The 17,124-nt window shown below is 37.5% G+C and overlaps 1 protein-coding gene across 2 annotated transcripts in view; it reads left to right on the forward strand.

Annotated features, from left to right (window-relative positions):
* The window catches only part of ANO3 (anoctamin 3), a 418,943-nt gene that overhangs the window by 144,613 nt on the left and 257,206 nt on the right, over nucleotides 1–17,124 (forward strand). The window contains exon 1 of one of the 2 annotated variants that reach the window (XM_059138529.1): nucleotides 1,584–1,997. The exons of the other annotated variant lie outside the window; for it this stretch is intronic. Within the exon in view, the coding sequence (XP_058994512.1) occupies nucleotides 1,952–1,997 (46 nt within the window). The 5' untranslated portion in view covers nucleotides 1,584–1,951. Of the gene's footprint in view, nucleotides 1–1,583; nucleotides 1,998–17,124 lie in introns of those variants that run through there. 2 annotated transcript variants of the gene reach the window in all.

Here is a 17,124-nt window from a genome sequence, read left to right on the forward strand (position 1 = left end):
CTAATGAATCATGAGATTGGGTGCTATTAGAATCCAATGAGTTGGACTGTGTCAGAATGACCTATAAGTCAAGCTATATTAGAATTTTAACTGAAGATGAAATAAACATAACCAAGACAACCTCAGATATTCATTTATTGCTTCGGGTTTCAAAGCCCCCTTCTGTAAAATAGCTGTAAAATGAGGCTCTGTGGAGATAATCTCTGAGGTTTTTTTCTGGATCTTCAGTTGGAGATAAACTCACACTGAGTTAACTTTTCATAACCAAGTATTTCTTCAATGTTTGCATTCTGAGCTTTTACTGAATGTTCAACATTTTCCTTTTGGAAAATCCATTATCCTCCATTCAAGAAGGGGTCTTCAGTTGGAGATAAACTCACACTGAGTTAATTTTTCATTACCAAGTATTTCTTCAATGTTTGCATCCTGGGCTTTTACTGAATGTTCAACATCTTCCTTCTGGAAAAAACATTATCCTTCATTAAAGAAGCCTGCACATTCTATGCTATATGCCTTTCCCTGAGAGTAGAATCAAATTTCTCTCTCCTCAGTGCCTAGCCACAGAAAACTCAAGAAAAATCTAGTCAGAACCACCAGGCTGACTGACCAACTTCTGAAATATCATGAGAGATATTAATAAATTATAGTTTAAATCTTTTAGTTTCAGAGTGATTATGCAGTCATATTTAACTGGAATGTTTTCCTGTTCACAGCCTGCCCTTGTGCTATACACTACAGGTGAACTCAAAGCATGATGGTAACTCAACCTGTTTGGGGTTTTGAAAACCTTGACATCATTCCATCTTTCTTTTTTCCATCTCCCTTTAATTAAATTCAACTGACTGAGTTAGTCTCACAAACCTTCAAAAATCAGGAAAAGCATAGTTGCTTTCTGTGTCTGTGCGGTAATGCTCCATCTTCCAGGAGGAGCTATGAGGTTTGAGTCCGGCAGCAGGAAGAAGAAGATAAGAAGACGAGAGAGGCCACTGAGGAAGGTGCCGAACTGGCTCCTGTCCCTATTTTGGGGCCACTGTGATTTGGTCCTCCCCAAGTTACTTCACCCCTTTGCGTGTCAGATATCACCTCTCTCAACTAAAGTGTTGGTTTTTATGGTCTTGAGAATTCTTTGTTGTCCCAGGCCTCAGTTTCTTTTACTATATTAAAATAATATTCTATCTACTTTATATGGCTTTTGTGAAGATTACATTTAGCATGGTAGATAGTGTCTTCTCAATACCTGTTACTTAGTAGGTAAATAAATGGCCCAATGTCACTATCGTATGATTCGAGGCCTCAATAGCTCAAATACAAGAGGATAACTCACGTGTAATGTGCTTGACATTTAACATAACTTATCTAATAAAACCATTCTAGTGGCTAAGTGAAAGTTATCCATATTTCTATGCTCGAGTTTGAGAGGGAAAGACAGAAACGTCTCTCCATCTGCTGCTGCATTTCTCTCAGAGGCGAGATTAGCTTTGCCCTTCTGTAAGTGCCAGTATTTACAGACCAACTTTTAGGAAATCAAAACTGTGTCTCAATATAATAACCAGACTCGAAACTTGAAGAAGAGGTAATTACTCAGTGGCTCCAGAGATTTGCTAGGATTTATTTATAGTCGCTAAGAAAAGTCCTCCCCTCCCTTGCCAGGCAAACCCAACGCAACGCCCACCCACACTGCGGCACTGGACGCTCTGGGGATGCGAGGTTAATTCCCCGAGTAGCCGCTAAGGGGAGCTGGACGCTGGACCGCCCTCCGGCGTTGCCATAACAACGGTGGGCGCGCAGCCTTAGGAGCAAAGCGCCGGCTAAAGCAGGTGTTGGATTGCAGCGCGCTCGCGGAGGCTCAGGGATTGTGTGGCGCCCGGGAGCCTCTCAGAGAGTCTGGCTCCTGTTCCTCCGCCTCCCTCTCGGACAGCTTCCGAACCCAGCGGGGACGCGCAGAGTGAAAATGGTCCACCACTCAGGCTCGATTCAGTCCTTTAAACAGCAAAAAGGTCAGTTGGGATCTTGGTCCCCCCTCCCTAAGGGCGTCACGTCCCCCTCTGCATGCCCTTGCAGTTGTGTAGGAGCATCCTTTCCAGGCTAATGCGACGCAGAGGTGGAGAACTCTGTGAAGTTAAAAAAAAAAAAAAAAAATGCTTCTTTACTCTGCATCCAAGATGAGTCTGATTTCTGAGCCTCCGCACGGTCCCAGGGAGAAGCGGAATTCGTCATTTCAGGGACTTGATTTAATGTACTATCTCTCCTAAGACTGTTTCATTGCATTGCAGTAAACCAGCTGAGTAAGGATTGTTTTACCAGCCCAGTAGTGCTCTGAGGTTTGAGGACAGTAATATTGGACCCTGTTTGCCCCAGTCTGTCATTCAAATGGCTAAGAAGCTTCACATGAATAAATCTCTTACTTGAGATGCTTTTACACAGTCCTAGATAAATGAATTTTTGGTCAGTTCGATAAGTTGGCCTGTTGAAAGGGTTCTGAAACTTTCTTGGAAAACTTAATTTTGCCCACATCCTATGTTTGATTCTGCGTTTCAGGCTTTTGTTATTGTTGGTAGGTTCCTCTTCCGGGGGCTTTGTATTATCTCTCTTAGCTTGTCCTTCATGTTTCTCTCTGGATGCAGTGGTATGAGTACCTATGCTCATAATCAAATTAAGAAATATCCCTAGTTATCTTCACTCTTTAGTCCTTATTCCCTATTTTGTTGAAAAGTATTTTTCTAGAGCATGTTTATGTTTAGGCATATTTACAATTCTTTGCAGTTGGTCCAAAAACATGTATTAAATAACATAATTACCATTTTATTGAATTAATAATGATGATGGCAGTTATGCCACAGTTGACCACAGGTACCTAAGATATGTGAATTCTAGAATGGTAACTTGACTCATTCATAGCGAAGTGAATATTTACTTATGTTATTATCTGTACTCTTATCTGTCCATCTCTCTATCTACAGTCAACAATTGTTTCTGTATAGATTGTTGACTATTTTAAAGCAAAATCTGGATGGACATACCAGGGATAATCTAATAGGGATTCCTGCATTAGGCAGAATATGGGACTGATTGAGCTTCAAATTCCATAATTTTGTACTGTTACAGTCCAAATTCTCTAGGTTCTTTTGAAAAAATATGTTGTGCCATTCCACGTAAAATCTAAGTGTTCCAAAGAGAATTAGATTGTTTCAAGAAGTCATGTTCTCTTTAATCATTACTTTAAACACATGTACACTTTAAGAATGAAGACAAAGATAGTAGGAACTTTACCTTAGCTTCATACAATTAATATTCTCTGATGCATGGCTATAGGTGACTCATTCTTGGAACATGGAACCTTGAAATGGTCCCCACACAACTTATTATTATGTATGCATACATATTTTGCTTTTAAAAGCTAACAACTGCCAATTTAAGGACCACCTGTGATTGCTCAAAGTGAGTCATCAAAAATAGTACAAATCTTTGTTCTTCATACTGTCCAAAAACATTTGGTTTCCTTTATGATGCATTATGAGCATTATTTTCAAGTCTTTTACTTTTTGGCACAAAAAACAACTTTAGCAGAAGGATAAATGTGGAGAGGAGGAGGGATAGGAAAGGAAGCACCAATAAAGTGGTTCTGGTTAATTGCTTGTTAACCATGAATGGGCATTCCAAAAAGATGTAACAAACTGAGGATTAGCTACTTTAATCTTTCAAAGAAGAAGCAAAATAAGATTTTAGATGCTTTCTGATCCAGGAAGCATGAGACAGAAAGCTTTTAGGGGTGCTTTTCAGCATAACATTAACCTGAAAACTTCACATTAAAATGGAGAATATGCTGGAACTCTATAGGGTTCTAATTACCAAGCTTGCCTTTGTTAATTAGCTTAAAAACCTTGAGCAAAGGGAGTCTGCTTCTCCCTCTGACCCTCCCCCCATCTTCTCCACCTCACCATATTCTCTCAAATAAATAAATAAAATCTAAGAAAGGAAGGAAGGAGGAAAGGAAGGAAGGAAGGATGGATGGATTGATTTAGCTGAGCAAACCAGTCTCTGGGGATGACTTTTTGTTTTAATCAAGTGAAATTAAAGTTTGTTTTTATTTTGATTTCAACTCTATAATACCTAGAAAGAGCCTGGGATATTCAGAAAACACCATTAGTGTAAGACTTTAAAAATGTTCACTATCACTTGAAAAATAGACACACTCTCTATTTAAACTCTCAGCAAGCAGGGCGCCTGGGTGGCTCAGTTGGTTGAGTATCTTCCTTCCGCTCAAGTCATGATCCCAGGCTCCTGCTTCTCTCTCTGCCTCTCCTTGTGCTCTCTCTGTCTCTGTCTCTCTCTCTGACAAATAAATACATAAAATCTTTTAAAAAATAAGTAAAATAAACTCTCAGCAAGCCAGGAGAACTATGTAGTAATGTATGTAGTATGTAGAACTATGTAATAATCTAATCAATCCCTGATCCAAATTCCCTCACTGATAATAATATCTATCTAATTGGGTAATCAGCATTTTTCAATAAGTCTAATAGATGCCAGAATTGTTTTCTGTAAAATGAAATACTATCTGAAAAACCAGATTTCTCCATTAATTTAATCTGCAATCTTCATTTTCAGCCTTGCATTTTAATTCTACATATACTACTTACAAGTTTTTTTCTTTAAGATCTCTAAACTTCAGTTACTACCTCTGTGAAATGAAAATAATATCTACATTGCAAACCCCTAATGTGTTCAGCAGTTTGGCGTACAGATTGGGACCCATAAGTATAGTGAATAATTAATAATAATAATAAAAAAATAATGATGGCTATTCTTCTTCCCAGGCCCATCTGCTTTTATTCTTGACTACTTAGGAGTAAAAACAACAACAACAACACCCTCAACAGTTCCCTTAGAAGTTGTTGCCCTTTATTTTACTTTGTCTCACTTTTGTTATTTTGGGGTATTTTTAAGGAAAATGAGACTCTAGGTCATCTAAAAATTCGTTGCAATAGTCTTGATTTACAGTCACAAACTACACAACTCCCATGCCCATTTCTCAGGAAGGCCTCTCAAAAATTCCCATAGAGTAAGTTTAGATGTTCATTTCATAATTTCAAAATTTCACTGCAGATAAATTGTACTTATTCACTCTCCACTCAACCCATATTTACTCAGCTCTTGCCATATGTCAGATATGGTGCTTAGCAATGGCATTGTCAAGAACGCTTTCATTCATGAACCTATTACTGCAAAAGTCTTCTTCAGAAAACTTTGTGTAGTAGGAAGGCGGAGAGGTTTGCTAAACACAACCTTTATGCAAATTATAGGAAACTCTGTATTTTTCTAGGAAGATGTTGACATATTGTTTATTGACAAAGCCAGTTAAGTTTTCTTTTCTGAATTTTTAATTTTTTAATATTCTAATAATTTTTTATTCTACTTTGATTAAATTTACATTGTTTTATTAAGAGGCTTAATAAATTAGGCAGTAAACTGGGAGAATGGGGGAGGGGGGCAGAGTATTCCACAGTTTATTTCTGAAGTCTCAAGATTACACTGGAGTGTATTATGCTTACAGAGAACTAGGACTGTGTTTTTGCCTTTGCCTTCGCACATATTGGAGGAACACATTAGCTGGCAAGTCAGCAGTGATATCTGGTGAAAGTCCAACTGTGCTTCCCAGCCTGGCTTGCTCTGTTCACTTGATGGAGGATGAATTCATGTGTCAAGCAAAAGTGGGCAAGAAAAGGACAATGTGAGCTCTGGCTTGTAGTGGCTGTTATTTACCAATACAGCCAGCAAGACTTTGAGGAAACCATAGGTCACCTCAAACACAGCCTGTCCTAAAAGGCTTGGGCTTAATGGAATTAGCTGAAGCTGTTAAGTGATTCATCATTATTCTAAGGGACATTTGGTAAACATGAAAAGAGTGTTTTTAATAATTCCATGGAATCAAACACTTCCTACTCAAAAAGTGGCTTAATCATAATAATAATCTTTACATGTACTTGGGAATCTGCAAACCACAAAGCGCATGTATTCTCTCTCTCTCTCTCTCTCTATCTTTTTTCCTCAAAATAAATTACTTGCAATGGCAGGTGCCCATCTGTGAAGCCTCTCAGCAGCCATCCTGCTTTGTGTTCAGTTCCTAGTTCCCAAGACCCTGAAGGGACATTGCTGGGGGGAATACCTAGTTTCAGAATCTCTGATATCCATTGTTTAAGTCTCATTTTCCTCTCACTCATATCTTTAGGATCTAGGATTTTCTTTTGCTCTTCCCCTGGTAAAATGAGAAAAAAAAAAATCTGGAGCCATTTATACACTGACAGAAATGTATTCACACGTGTGTACTGACTCTCCCTGGTATTTTGCTAGTTGATTCTTTTATTTATGAGAAGAGAAGGCATTGCCTCTTTTAAAAAATTCCTGCCACGTAGGAGAAAAAAATTTGGGGGGGGGTGGATATTTTGGGGTCAGAAACTGTACTTCTCTCAGGCTGGTGCTGACTATCATCCTGATCACAAAGGATTAGGCACTGAATCTAATGGAGAGCCCCTCAGGTCTTTCTACTCTGTCTCTTAATTTTCACCCTTCTCTTTCTTTACCTCCTCTGTAGATTTCCTACATATTTACAACTCTAGTTTCCTAATGATAATCTCCCAACTGGGGGAGAGCCCAACTATGAAGGGAATGTAAAGAAATTTCTATCCAAATAGGAAACACATGTGTCTGGGGCCATTTCTTTTCTTTCTTCTTTCTTTCTTTTTTTTTTTTTTTTGTTAACATATAATGTATTATTTGTTTCGGGAGTACAGCTCTGTGAATCATCGCAATTCACAGCACTCATCATAGCACATACCTTCCCCAGTGTCCATCACCCAGCCACCTATCTCTCCCCCAACCCCCCAAAGTCTCAGTTTGTTTCCTGAGATTGAGAGTCTCTTATGGTTTGTTTCCCTCCCTGGTCCCATCTTGTTTCATTTTTCCCTCCCTTCCCCCAAAGAACATCCCGCCCTGCCTCTCAAATTCCTCATATCAGAGAGATCATATGATAATTGTCTTTCTCTGGTGGACTTATTTCACTCAGCATAATACCCTCTAGTTCCATCTAGGTCCTTACAAATGGCAAGATGATGTGGTATATATATTTACAATGGAATACTATGCAGCCATCTTGGACCATTTTCTTTAAAAATGCTGCATACGTCCAATGGCTTAGAAGAATTACTGTGTCACTTCAAAGTAAGGATATTGAGGTTTAAAATGATGACTTTGAATTAGCAAAAACAGTATAGAATATGTGATAAATAAATATCCTCTTAGGAATGAAGAGAAGTGATAACATTTAAAAGAAATTTCATCCAAAATAATTATAGGATAAAAATATGAGTGTTTCAAAGCTATCTAGAAGTTCAGTTACCCAAAATATCACATTTCTTGAGGATTCTAAGGAGCGTAAGTCTTCATTTGAATCAAGGATTTAACATTCTACTCTGCCCATGGTTGTTACTGAAAAAAAAAAAAATGGGGGGTTGATAATTATATAAATCAACTTCTCAAAAGAACCTAAACCTAAAAAAAAAAAAGGCCTGGCCTCTTTCTGTTTATTATTTCAGTATTTTACAATTATGCAGATGTTTAGAAAGTATTAAGGTAAAGTGTGTAGATTAATGTGAAATAGGTGTATCTTGATGAAAAGAACACGGATTGGAATTCCGAGATTGAATTCTGTCACTATCTCTGTAACTTGCGAATTTGCCTTTTCTGAGCCATAGGTTCTTTATCCAGATCCGTGGGTAATCATCCCCACTCTCAGGATTGTCGAGGAGGATAATGATAACACCACCACGAAAACCAGCAGCAGCAACAGCAAATACAGTGTAGATACTACTCACCCCAAAGCTTAAAAGTACACTTCATATTGGATGCTCACTAAACCTTTAGTAGTTCCATGTATCATTTTTCCTATTTTCAAGGTGAGAGAATTGAGGTGTAGCTCTTTGAGGTATAGCTCATTAGCTCTTAATGAGTGACAGAACTGAGCGGTGAACACAGCCCTTCCTGACTCTGAGGTCTACCTTAGAATTGTTCTGCATTCCATAAGGAAGTAAGGAAGCCTACTTGCTCTAAGTCCTCTGGAGGAAGGAACAAAACAAAACAAAACAAAACAAAACCGAGGCAGCTGAAAGGCTGCTCACTCCCATTTGATTTCCACTGTCTGGCTGTCTGTAGCTTGTCTTCTGGTTTTAATCTCTTCTCCTCTATAAAACTATCAGAGTTCCAGGCAGATTTCAGTAATTTCTGAGCTACATCATGGATAGCTCACTGTCCATTATGTGGCTTCAGTAAAATGAGAACTTTAGATGGGATAATGTCTGTGATACCTTCTGACTCTGTAGTTCATCAGAAGTTACAGAAGTGTGAAATCATATTCCAGCAGGCAGTGCATTGGTACAACAAACCTACCTGTCCCTTCACGTCACTACCTTAACTGCTAAACTAACTGCATTACAAAGCAGCATTTACTTTAAATTCTGATTTGTTCCAACCCAGCAGGCACATGAGAAAACAGAACCAAATGCAGGATCCACGGTCACCAAAACACGAGTCCCTCTATTCACATCCTCACTGGCACCGAGACCAAGTTGGCATTAGAGGAGAGGACTTCCCCATGCATAAAACTGGGTGGACATGAAGACTGTTTTTTAAAGGCACTGTATTAGTCTTAGTCTTTTTAGCATTCCATTTCTAGAAAATTAATAGGATGACCAAAAGACATCTGTCAACTCCTAAAGTTGTGTGTGTGTATATATTTATGCAAATGTATTTATGTAAAAGTATATATTTATATCTATATAATATGTATATACATATATATTAAACATTTTATTTATTTACTTGAGAGAGACGGCGAAAGCAACAGAAATAGTGAGAGAGAGCACAAGTGGGGAGAAGGGAGAAGCAGGATCCCTGCTCAGCAGAAAGCCCAATGTAAGACTCAATCCCAGGACTCTGGAATCATGACCTGAGCCAAATGCAGATGGTTAACCAACTGAGCCACCCAGGCACTCCCTAAAATTGTATATATCTTATATCTTATAAAATTGTATATGCACATTTAACAGCAATTTAGTCAGGGGGCAAGGGGTCGGGCTTTCCAGATACAAGTACAAGGTCCAGTTTAAACTGTGTTTCCATCACTCAGTGGTATCTTGAGCAATTTGTTTCATCTACCTTAGCTCATGTTTTTAATTAGAAGATCCAAATTTTCAAGATCTGAAGAATCACCTGGAGTTCTTGTTAAATGCAATTCTTCAGTCCCTCCAGATGTATAATCTCTTCTCCCTCCAGGGGAGGAGACTAGGAATCTGTGTCCTTAGCAAGCATGCATCCTATAGGGTTCTAACAACTGAGCCCATTTGAAAAACTTTTATAAAATAGTAACTACATAAACACTGAATGAGATAATGAATTAAAGTGTGTGGGCTACAGCAGGTTGTGAATAGGTGTTCTCTATTAGTAGTAGAGGTAAACTATGTAGATCCTAGACTTAGATGAATACATGCATTTAGTCCTAAGAAAATATAACTTTAGTGTGTCTCTATATTAACTACAATCCCCAATCCTTCCTTTTTTTTTTTTTTTAAAGATTTTATTTATTTATTTGACAGAGAGCGAGATTACAAGTAGGCAGAGGCAGGCAGAGAGAGAGGGGGAAGCAGGCTCCCCGCTGAGCAGAGAGCCCGATATGGGTCTCGATCCCAGGACCTTGAGATCATGACCTGAGCCGAAGGCAGTGGCTTAAACCACTGAGCTACCCAGGTAGTGGCTTAAACCACTGAGCTACCCAGGTGCCCCCCCGCCCCCGCCAAATCCTTCCTTTTTAAGGTATGAGGAAACTTCCTAAATGGGAGTTACTGCCTTGTCTCATTTACTGGACAGTTCAGCAAATGAGTTATCTGACTTGTAGAGAAGAGCTCTCAGACTTTGCCTTCAGTTCTTCTATATTGACCCTTATAAATACCTCAAATTCTATCAGTTCCTTATATTTGCTGTAGGTATTTTAGGTCCTATTTTTTTACTGTATAACTTTTTGAAAAATAAGGAAGCTTTAGCGCATACCCTCCCATAATGAAATAATTCAGGGCAGGGCCTTAAGAGTACAATACATTGTAAAAGTTTATAGTTCTTCTTGATTTACATATATGGAAGATGTGCATTAGGTTTGTGGTGATTTATTTATTTTTTTAATAATTCATTGTCATAATTTAAAGTCATGGTGAAAACACTATGTGAAATAAGAAGCATAATATGAAATCACAGAATTGTGTTCAAATCTTAAAACTGTTCACATAGTGACCATGGGCAAGCTAATTTCAATGTGTTTCAATTTCCTTACTTATGAACTCTGAATAACAAATACTATTATTAAACATGTGTTCTTTGCCAGACACTGTTTAAAGTATATTGCTTATAGTATCCTACTTAATCTTCATAAAGAGACATATCTGTTACTGTAATTTCACAGTTGAGAAGACTGAAGGATAGAAAAGCTAGTGTTCAAGGTCACACAAGTAGGAGTGGCAGAACTAAGGTAGCTATCCAGAGGTGGAAATGTCATGAGAATGAGCAATTCTGTATGGCTAACTCCTTCTACAGCAATTGCTTATATAGTAGGCTCAATATTTGGTGACTAATGTTTTTGTAAAACACTAGTAGCTCCCTATCCTAACTTCAAATCAGTGAAATTAATGGTTGCCCATTACTCAGCACAGGGTTTTTCTGTTTGCCTACATAATCTCTACTTCCACTTGGTTATATCAATATTTCCCAAAGCATTTTTCAAATAATTCTCCCAAAGTTTAGCTGATTGCAAAAATTCAACTTCTTTTCCCTTTTTGGTAAAATGACTCTAATTTCCTAACATTAGCTCTATTTGGACTTATTCAAAAGTTGTTTAGCCGTGAACCTGTGGATCTTAATAGGCACAGTGGTGTACTTGCAGACAGTGGTGCATTTACAGTGTACTTGCCTAGAATTACCTTGACTACCGACTGAACATAGTAACATAGATGGCCTCAGACTTATAATGAATGAGATAAATGGTCAAGAACTTGAAGGGAGATGTCAAGCAGCTTGGATTCAAATGACACTTCTTGGCGCCCCCGGGTGGCTCACTTGAGCTTCTAGCTCTTGATTTGGGCTCAGGTTGTGATCTCAGGGTCCTGAGATAGGCCCCACATGGTGTTCTACACCTAGTGGGGAGTCTTCTTGAGGATTTCTCTCCCTCTGTCTCTGACCCTCCGTGCTCTCTTTCTTTCTCAAAAATAAATAATTAAATGTTTAAAAAATTATGCTTCTTGGGATTTGTAATGTATGATTTTTGCCAATGTTCTTATTTCTCTAAATTTCCCATTTGTCCTATGTAAATTGGAACTGGTAGGGTTGTTTAGGGGATAACTTGCTGTAGTGTGTACTTAAAAAAAAAAATGCATATACAAATCTGACTCTATTTTTTTGCTACTTTTTCTGATCTTAAGAAGTTCTAAGACATTCCAGTATAATTTATGTTTGTTGAATAAATGTTCCTACTAAACATAGGTCAGGAAAAGTCAAGTTTAACACTTTTTCTTTACAGTCCAATTCTTAGACTTACTTCTTTTTAATCATGTTCAATCTACAAATTTCAACATAAGGTATAAATTTTGAAAATAGAATTATCAAAATATGATTCACATGACTTTTAGTCTCTGAATTTATATTTACTTCTGATATAGTATTAACAATTTTTGATTGTTTATGATATTTTGCTCACCAAATGATATTCATGAAATGAAAGTAGAGTGATAATTACAAAGAATTTTATATAGAAAGGGTTCAAATTACATCTTTCTCTTCACCATATTTTATATATTATAAAATATATTATGGCCTGATATAATAAAAAAGAAATAGCTTTCAGATGTCAGTCACTAACCATAGACAAGAGAATTGGGGGTAAAGCAGTAAATTCAAATTTCCTTACTGAGGAAAACACTGTCTTTTAAAATACTATCTTTGGTATAATGCCTCCTTTGGAGCATTCATATTTTGAATAATGCTTTTCTATTTCTCACACATTGCTCCAAGACAAGTGAGTTGGTGGTATGTACCACACTGAACAGCTTGCAGTTAGTCATAACTCTTACCAGATGTGAAGAAATCACCCACTCACAGGCACTTATACCCAGCTAGAAAAGAGTACTCTAGAATTTAAGTCACAAATAAGCAGTTACTTTAGTCTATAGTCCATATAAAATCATGTTTTGCAAAACTTAATTTATTCTCTCTAAAAACGCTGTATAACTGAATAATGAAGTATGCCTGAGAAAATTCTATCTAAATATGATGTTTAAGACCTAATTATTACAATTTTCTTTATATAATTGGAGTCCTGCAGGGTACTTGAGTACTGTATGGTCTTTAGGAATGGTATGATTTGATATCAAAAAGTAAAAAAAAAGGTGGGGAGATTCTGAACCTTTCTCTGCTTCAGACCGAATCTTGAAAAACCAACCGTTGTTAGCCAATGGGAAATGTGACAATCAAGTCTTCTTTGAAGTTATCTAATATTCATTTCTTCAGCCTAATTAAAAATCCTTGATATGAAAGATATTAAATAGATATAAAGCTTAATATATTTGAATTTTATTTCTTCCAAGAATATTTTGTCAGATTTAAATCTTATTTAACTGCTCAGTAAATGAAAAGATGTTATGTGTTCATTGAAGGTTTTTAAAGATAGTGGTCTTGAAACACGGAGGGCTTATAATTGAGCTTACTGAAGATGGCTCATCACTGTGTGCTTGATATTCATTAACCCATCTAATTCTCAAAAATCCATCAAAGAAGGTACTACTCATTCCATTTTACAGTAAGGAAATCGAACCATAGCATGACTGATAGTTTATGTAGTAACATAAGCTGAGCATTTGGTAATGTAAGACAGGTGCTTAACAGAGCTAGAATTTGGATCAGCAATGTGGGTGCATATCTTCTTTTCTATAGAGGCTTTTACCAAGATGGCTGAAAGGAGCTGATAATAGTTCAGAGCCCACTGTGTGTCCATCAGTGTGCTAACCATTGTATATATGTTCTATCACATAATTCTTATGTTAACACTTTGAGACAAAAGTCTGTTTTGCAGGTAAGGAAACAGACTGAGAAGTTAAGGAAGTTGCACATGACCACATAGCTAATATGTAGCAAACATGAGATTAAATCCTATGGACTTGCTAGTGTACCATGAGATACACTAGGGGTAGGGAGAGTAGCTTCTTTCTATCATGAGTTACACTGAAGAAATTGGATTAGGAAAAAATAGTGCATTGATGAATAGTTACTGTAAACATGTCAGGATATGATCTTTGTACACAGTGCAAAGGGGAAGGATTTTGGCCCTTTATGAAATTCAGTCAGTTATAAGATACAGCAGAGATATCAACAAAGAATCTTTCAAAAGTTCTGTTACAGCTTATACCTCACTTTTTTTTTTTAATTTTTTATTTGTTATAAACATATATTTTTATCCCCAGGGGTACAGGTCTGTGAATCACCAGGTTTAAACACTTCACAGCACTCACCAAAGCACATACCCTCCCCAATAATCCCACCCCCTTCTCCCAAACCCCCTCCCCCCAGCAACCCTCAGTTTGTTTTGTGAGATTAAGAGTCACTTATGGTTTGTCTCCCTCCCAATCCCATCTTGTTTCATTTATTCTTCTCCTACCCACTTAAGCCCCCATGTTGCATCACCACTTCCTCATATCAGGGAGATCACATGATAGTTGTCTTTCTCTGCTTGACTTATTTCGCTAAGCATGATACGCTCTAGTTCCATCCATGTTGTCGCAAATGGCAAGATTTCATTTCTTTTGATGGTGACGATCCTATAGATGGTGATAGATCCGTATAGATGGTGATGAAGATTTTCTTATCATCTCAGCAAGACTCCCTTCCATTCTCACGCTTCTCTAAACCACCTTCTCCAACAATACCCATTCCCTTTAGTGTATCCTCCATCCTACCCTCTCAAATCTGGATTTTAACATTTGTTGCTATTTCACCTGGATGTGAATATTGAGTTCTAAGTTTGTTTGTACTGGAACGAGACATGATGGGGGACCAGGAATCATGATGCAGCATATCCTAGGCCCCACAATTATGTGTTTGGGGCAAAAGCTTAACAGAAGACCTCCGTGTTCCAGGCACTATGCTAACCATTGAAAATACAACATTCAGTGAAATTTGACATCTGTTGAGGTATCTCTGCTAGGGTTTATGTTCTTTTCCATTGATACCTCTGTTGAAACACTGTAAGTATCTCTTAGCCATTTTTATTGAAGAAGTAACTGGCTGTCATCAGTTTGGACACCTGCTTAAATCATAAAAGTACTCCTGTGGTCAAGGAATCACTTAAAATTTTGAAAGGAAGCAAAGAGCTTTAAGAACAGTTAGAGTCAGCCTTGTCCTTGGGATAATTCAATGCTGATCCAGCATCGAAATCCAACTATGCTGCCTATAGTAATGCTTTGGAAATGTTTTCAGTAAAATTTCCCAGCATCTAATTTTTATAAGGAGGTAGTATAAGGTGGTAGTTCCATACAGAAACTTCAAATGCTTGCACTGTCAATGCACGCATGCAGTATTGATACTGTAGAACAGAGAAGGCAAATGTCTGTATTCTAAATTATCATTCCCCCTCTTTTGTGCAAGTCAAAGCCTGACTTTAGAATGCTTCCTTACATGGCACCCCCCGGACAGAGTTCATGTGGAAATGAAATATTTTTGTCAGACTTGTTATACAAGCTGGAATTCATCTCTACCTATACCCATGGTGAGAACAAGTCAGTATCACTCCTTTTACACTCTGCTGCTGAAATTTGTTCTGTTCTTATCAATCTCTTAAAGACAAGGGGTACATTTTTCTTCTTTTCTTTTAAAAATGATATTTATTTATTTACTTATTTACTTATTTGAGAGAGAGAAAGAATGCACAGGAGCAGAAGTTTCTTTTTTTTTTTTTTTTAATTTTATTTATTTATTTGGTAGACAGATCACCAGTAGGCAGAGAAGCAGGCAGAGAAAGAGGAAGGGAAGCACAGTCCCTGCTGAGCAGAGAGCCTGATGTGGGGCTCGATCCCAGGACCCTGAGATCATGACCTGAGCTGAAGGCAGAGGCTTTAACCCACCGAGCCAGCCAGGCACCCAGAAGGTCCTTTTTGACAGTACTTATAAGAGAAAAGAAGGACAGACAATGGGGAAAAAGAGCAATCAAAGTAAAGCAAAAAAAAAAAAAAAAAAAAAAATTGGGAGTTTATTTTATGATGGAGTTATGCAATAATTCAGGTACTGCTTGCATAGTATCTTGGAAGTCCAAATATCATTTGGTTTATTTAAAAACTAATAAATTGTACAATACCCTGTGCAATATCGTGTGTTCCACAGGACCAAGAAATTGATCCTGAGCCAGAAGACTCTGGTTATGATGTATCTATAGTCCTCTCTGGCCCTGATCACTGAGTATTGTTTGCAGAGATGAAAAAAAAAAGTATAGATATTCTTCTAGTTTAGTAATATCCCTCAAAAAATACCACTCATTTAATATATAATCCCATCTCTTCTTCCCGTCGTAATATTAGACTTAGCTTGCAACGTATTTCACTCTTTTCTCCTGTTCCTATCCCATTCCTGATCCTGAGACAAATAGTAATCCCAAATCACCACTTAAATACATCCTGCCTTACTTTATGCAGTATGATAGGATAGAAACTAATAATTAAGCTTGACTTGTAGTAATCATAATATACTGATCTTTGTCAAATAGAAAGTCATTTTCTTAGGTGTACAATTAATATGGTTCAATACATTAATCCTCCAAAACCAAGAAAGGCATAGGACATTCCTATAAGAATCTCTGAAATATCTTTGAGGCCACATTCTTAGAGGTCTAACTTGAGAATCTAAAAGGGTTTATTTTATATATATTGATCAAACTCTTACCATGTTCTATATTCTGAGGTTTACAATCCATAAACTGAGTTAAATTTAAGGATTGCAGAGATGGCCAATTCATACCTATTTGTAAAAGTGTCACAGTAATGGGAATAATGGACATTAAACTTTTTAAAATATATATTTTTATTTTGGGGGAGGCAGAAAGAGAGGGAGAAAATCATCAAACAGATTCCCTGCTGAGCACAGAGCCTGATGCAAGGCTCGACCTCACGACCTGAGATCATGACCTGAGCCGAAATCAAGAGTCAGATGCTCAACTAACTGAGCCACCCAGGTGCCCGGACATTAAACTTTTGACCTAACTTTTATTCATCCTATATTTATGGTTAACTCTTCTGAGTTCCTGAAGACCAGGTTTTGAATGACTCTGAAATTAAAATCACTCATTTATTCATATTTTAATTGATTTACTCATTCAGTGATTTTACTAGACACTGTGGAAGATACAAGGGATTTAGAGAAAAAAAAAATCAGAAGAGGCCTTAACTCTGCAAGATCTGGCATCCTAACAAGGAGAGAGCTGGACAAGCAGCCCACAACAGAGTTTGAGAATGCTGATGACAGGCAACCAAAGGACATGGAAATAGGAGCAGGAGGTCTATCCTAATATGAGGATACAGGGTTTTCAGGAGAAGCATGTGGTTGCTCTTATGAAATCAACGGGGTTTTCTTCTTTCACCTCATTTTAAAACTCCTTACCAAGGAGGACCTGTGATTGTAAGCACAGAGAAACATTTATGAGACCCTTTGAAAGGAAATCATGGTCTTATTATTAGTAGATTCTTATGTTAATAAGAGATAGTGTTTAGCTGATTAAGTCAGACATATTATTATTTTTTGATGTAGTGTTCCAAAATTCATTGTTTACATATAACACCCAGTGCTCCATATAATACATGCCCTCTTTAATACCCACCACCAGGCTCACCCATTCCCCCACCCACCTCCCCTCTAAAACCCTCAGTTTGTTTCTCGGAGTTCATAGTCTCTCATGGTTCACCTCCCCCTCCAATTTCCCTCCCTCTTCACTTTACCTTTCCTTCTAATGTCCTTCATGTTATTTCTTATGCTCCACAAGTAAGTGAATTTAGT

The sequence above is a fragment of the Mustela lutreola genome, chromosome 1 (genome assembly GCF_030435805.1).
Source record: "Mustela lutreola isolate mMusLut2 chromosome 1, mMusLut2.pri, whole genome shotgun sequence".
NCBI classification, from domain to species: Eukaryota; Metazoa; Chordata; class Mammalia; order Carnivora; family Mustelidae; genus Mustela; species Mustela lutreola.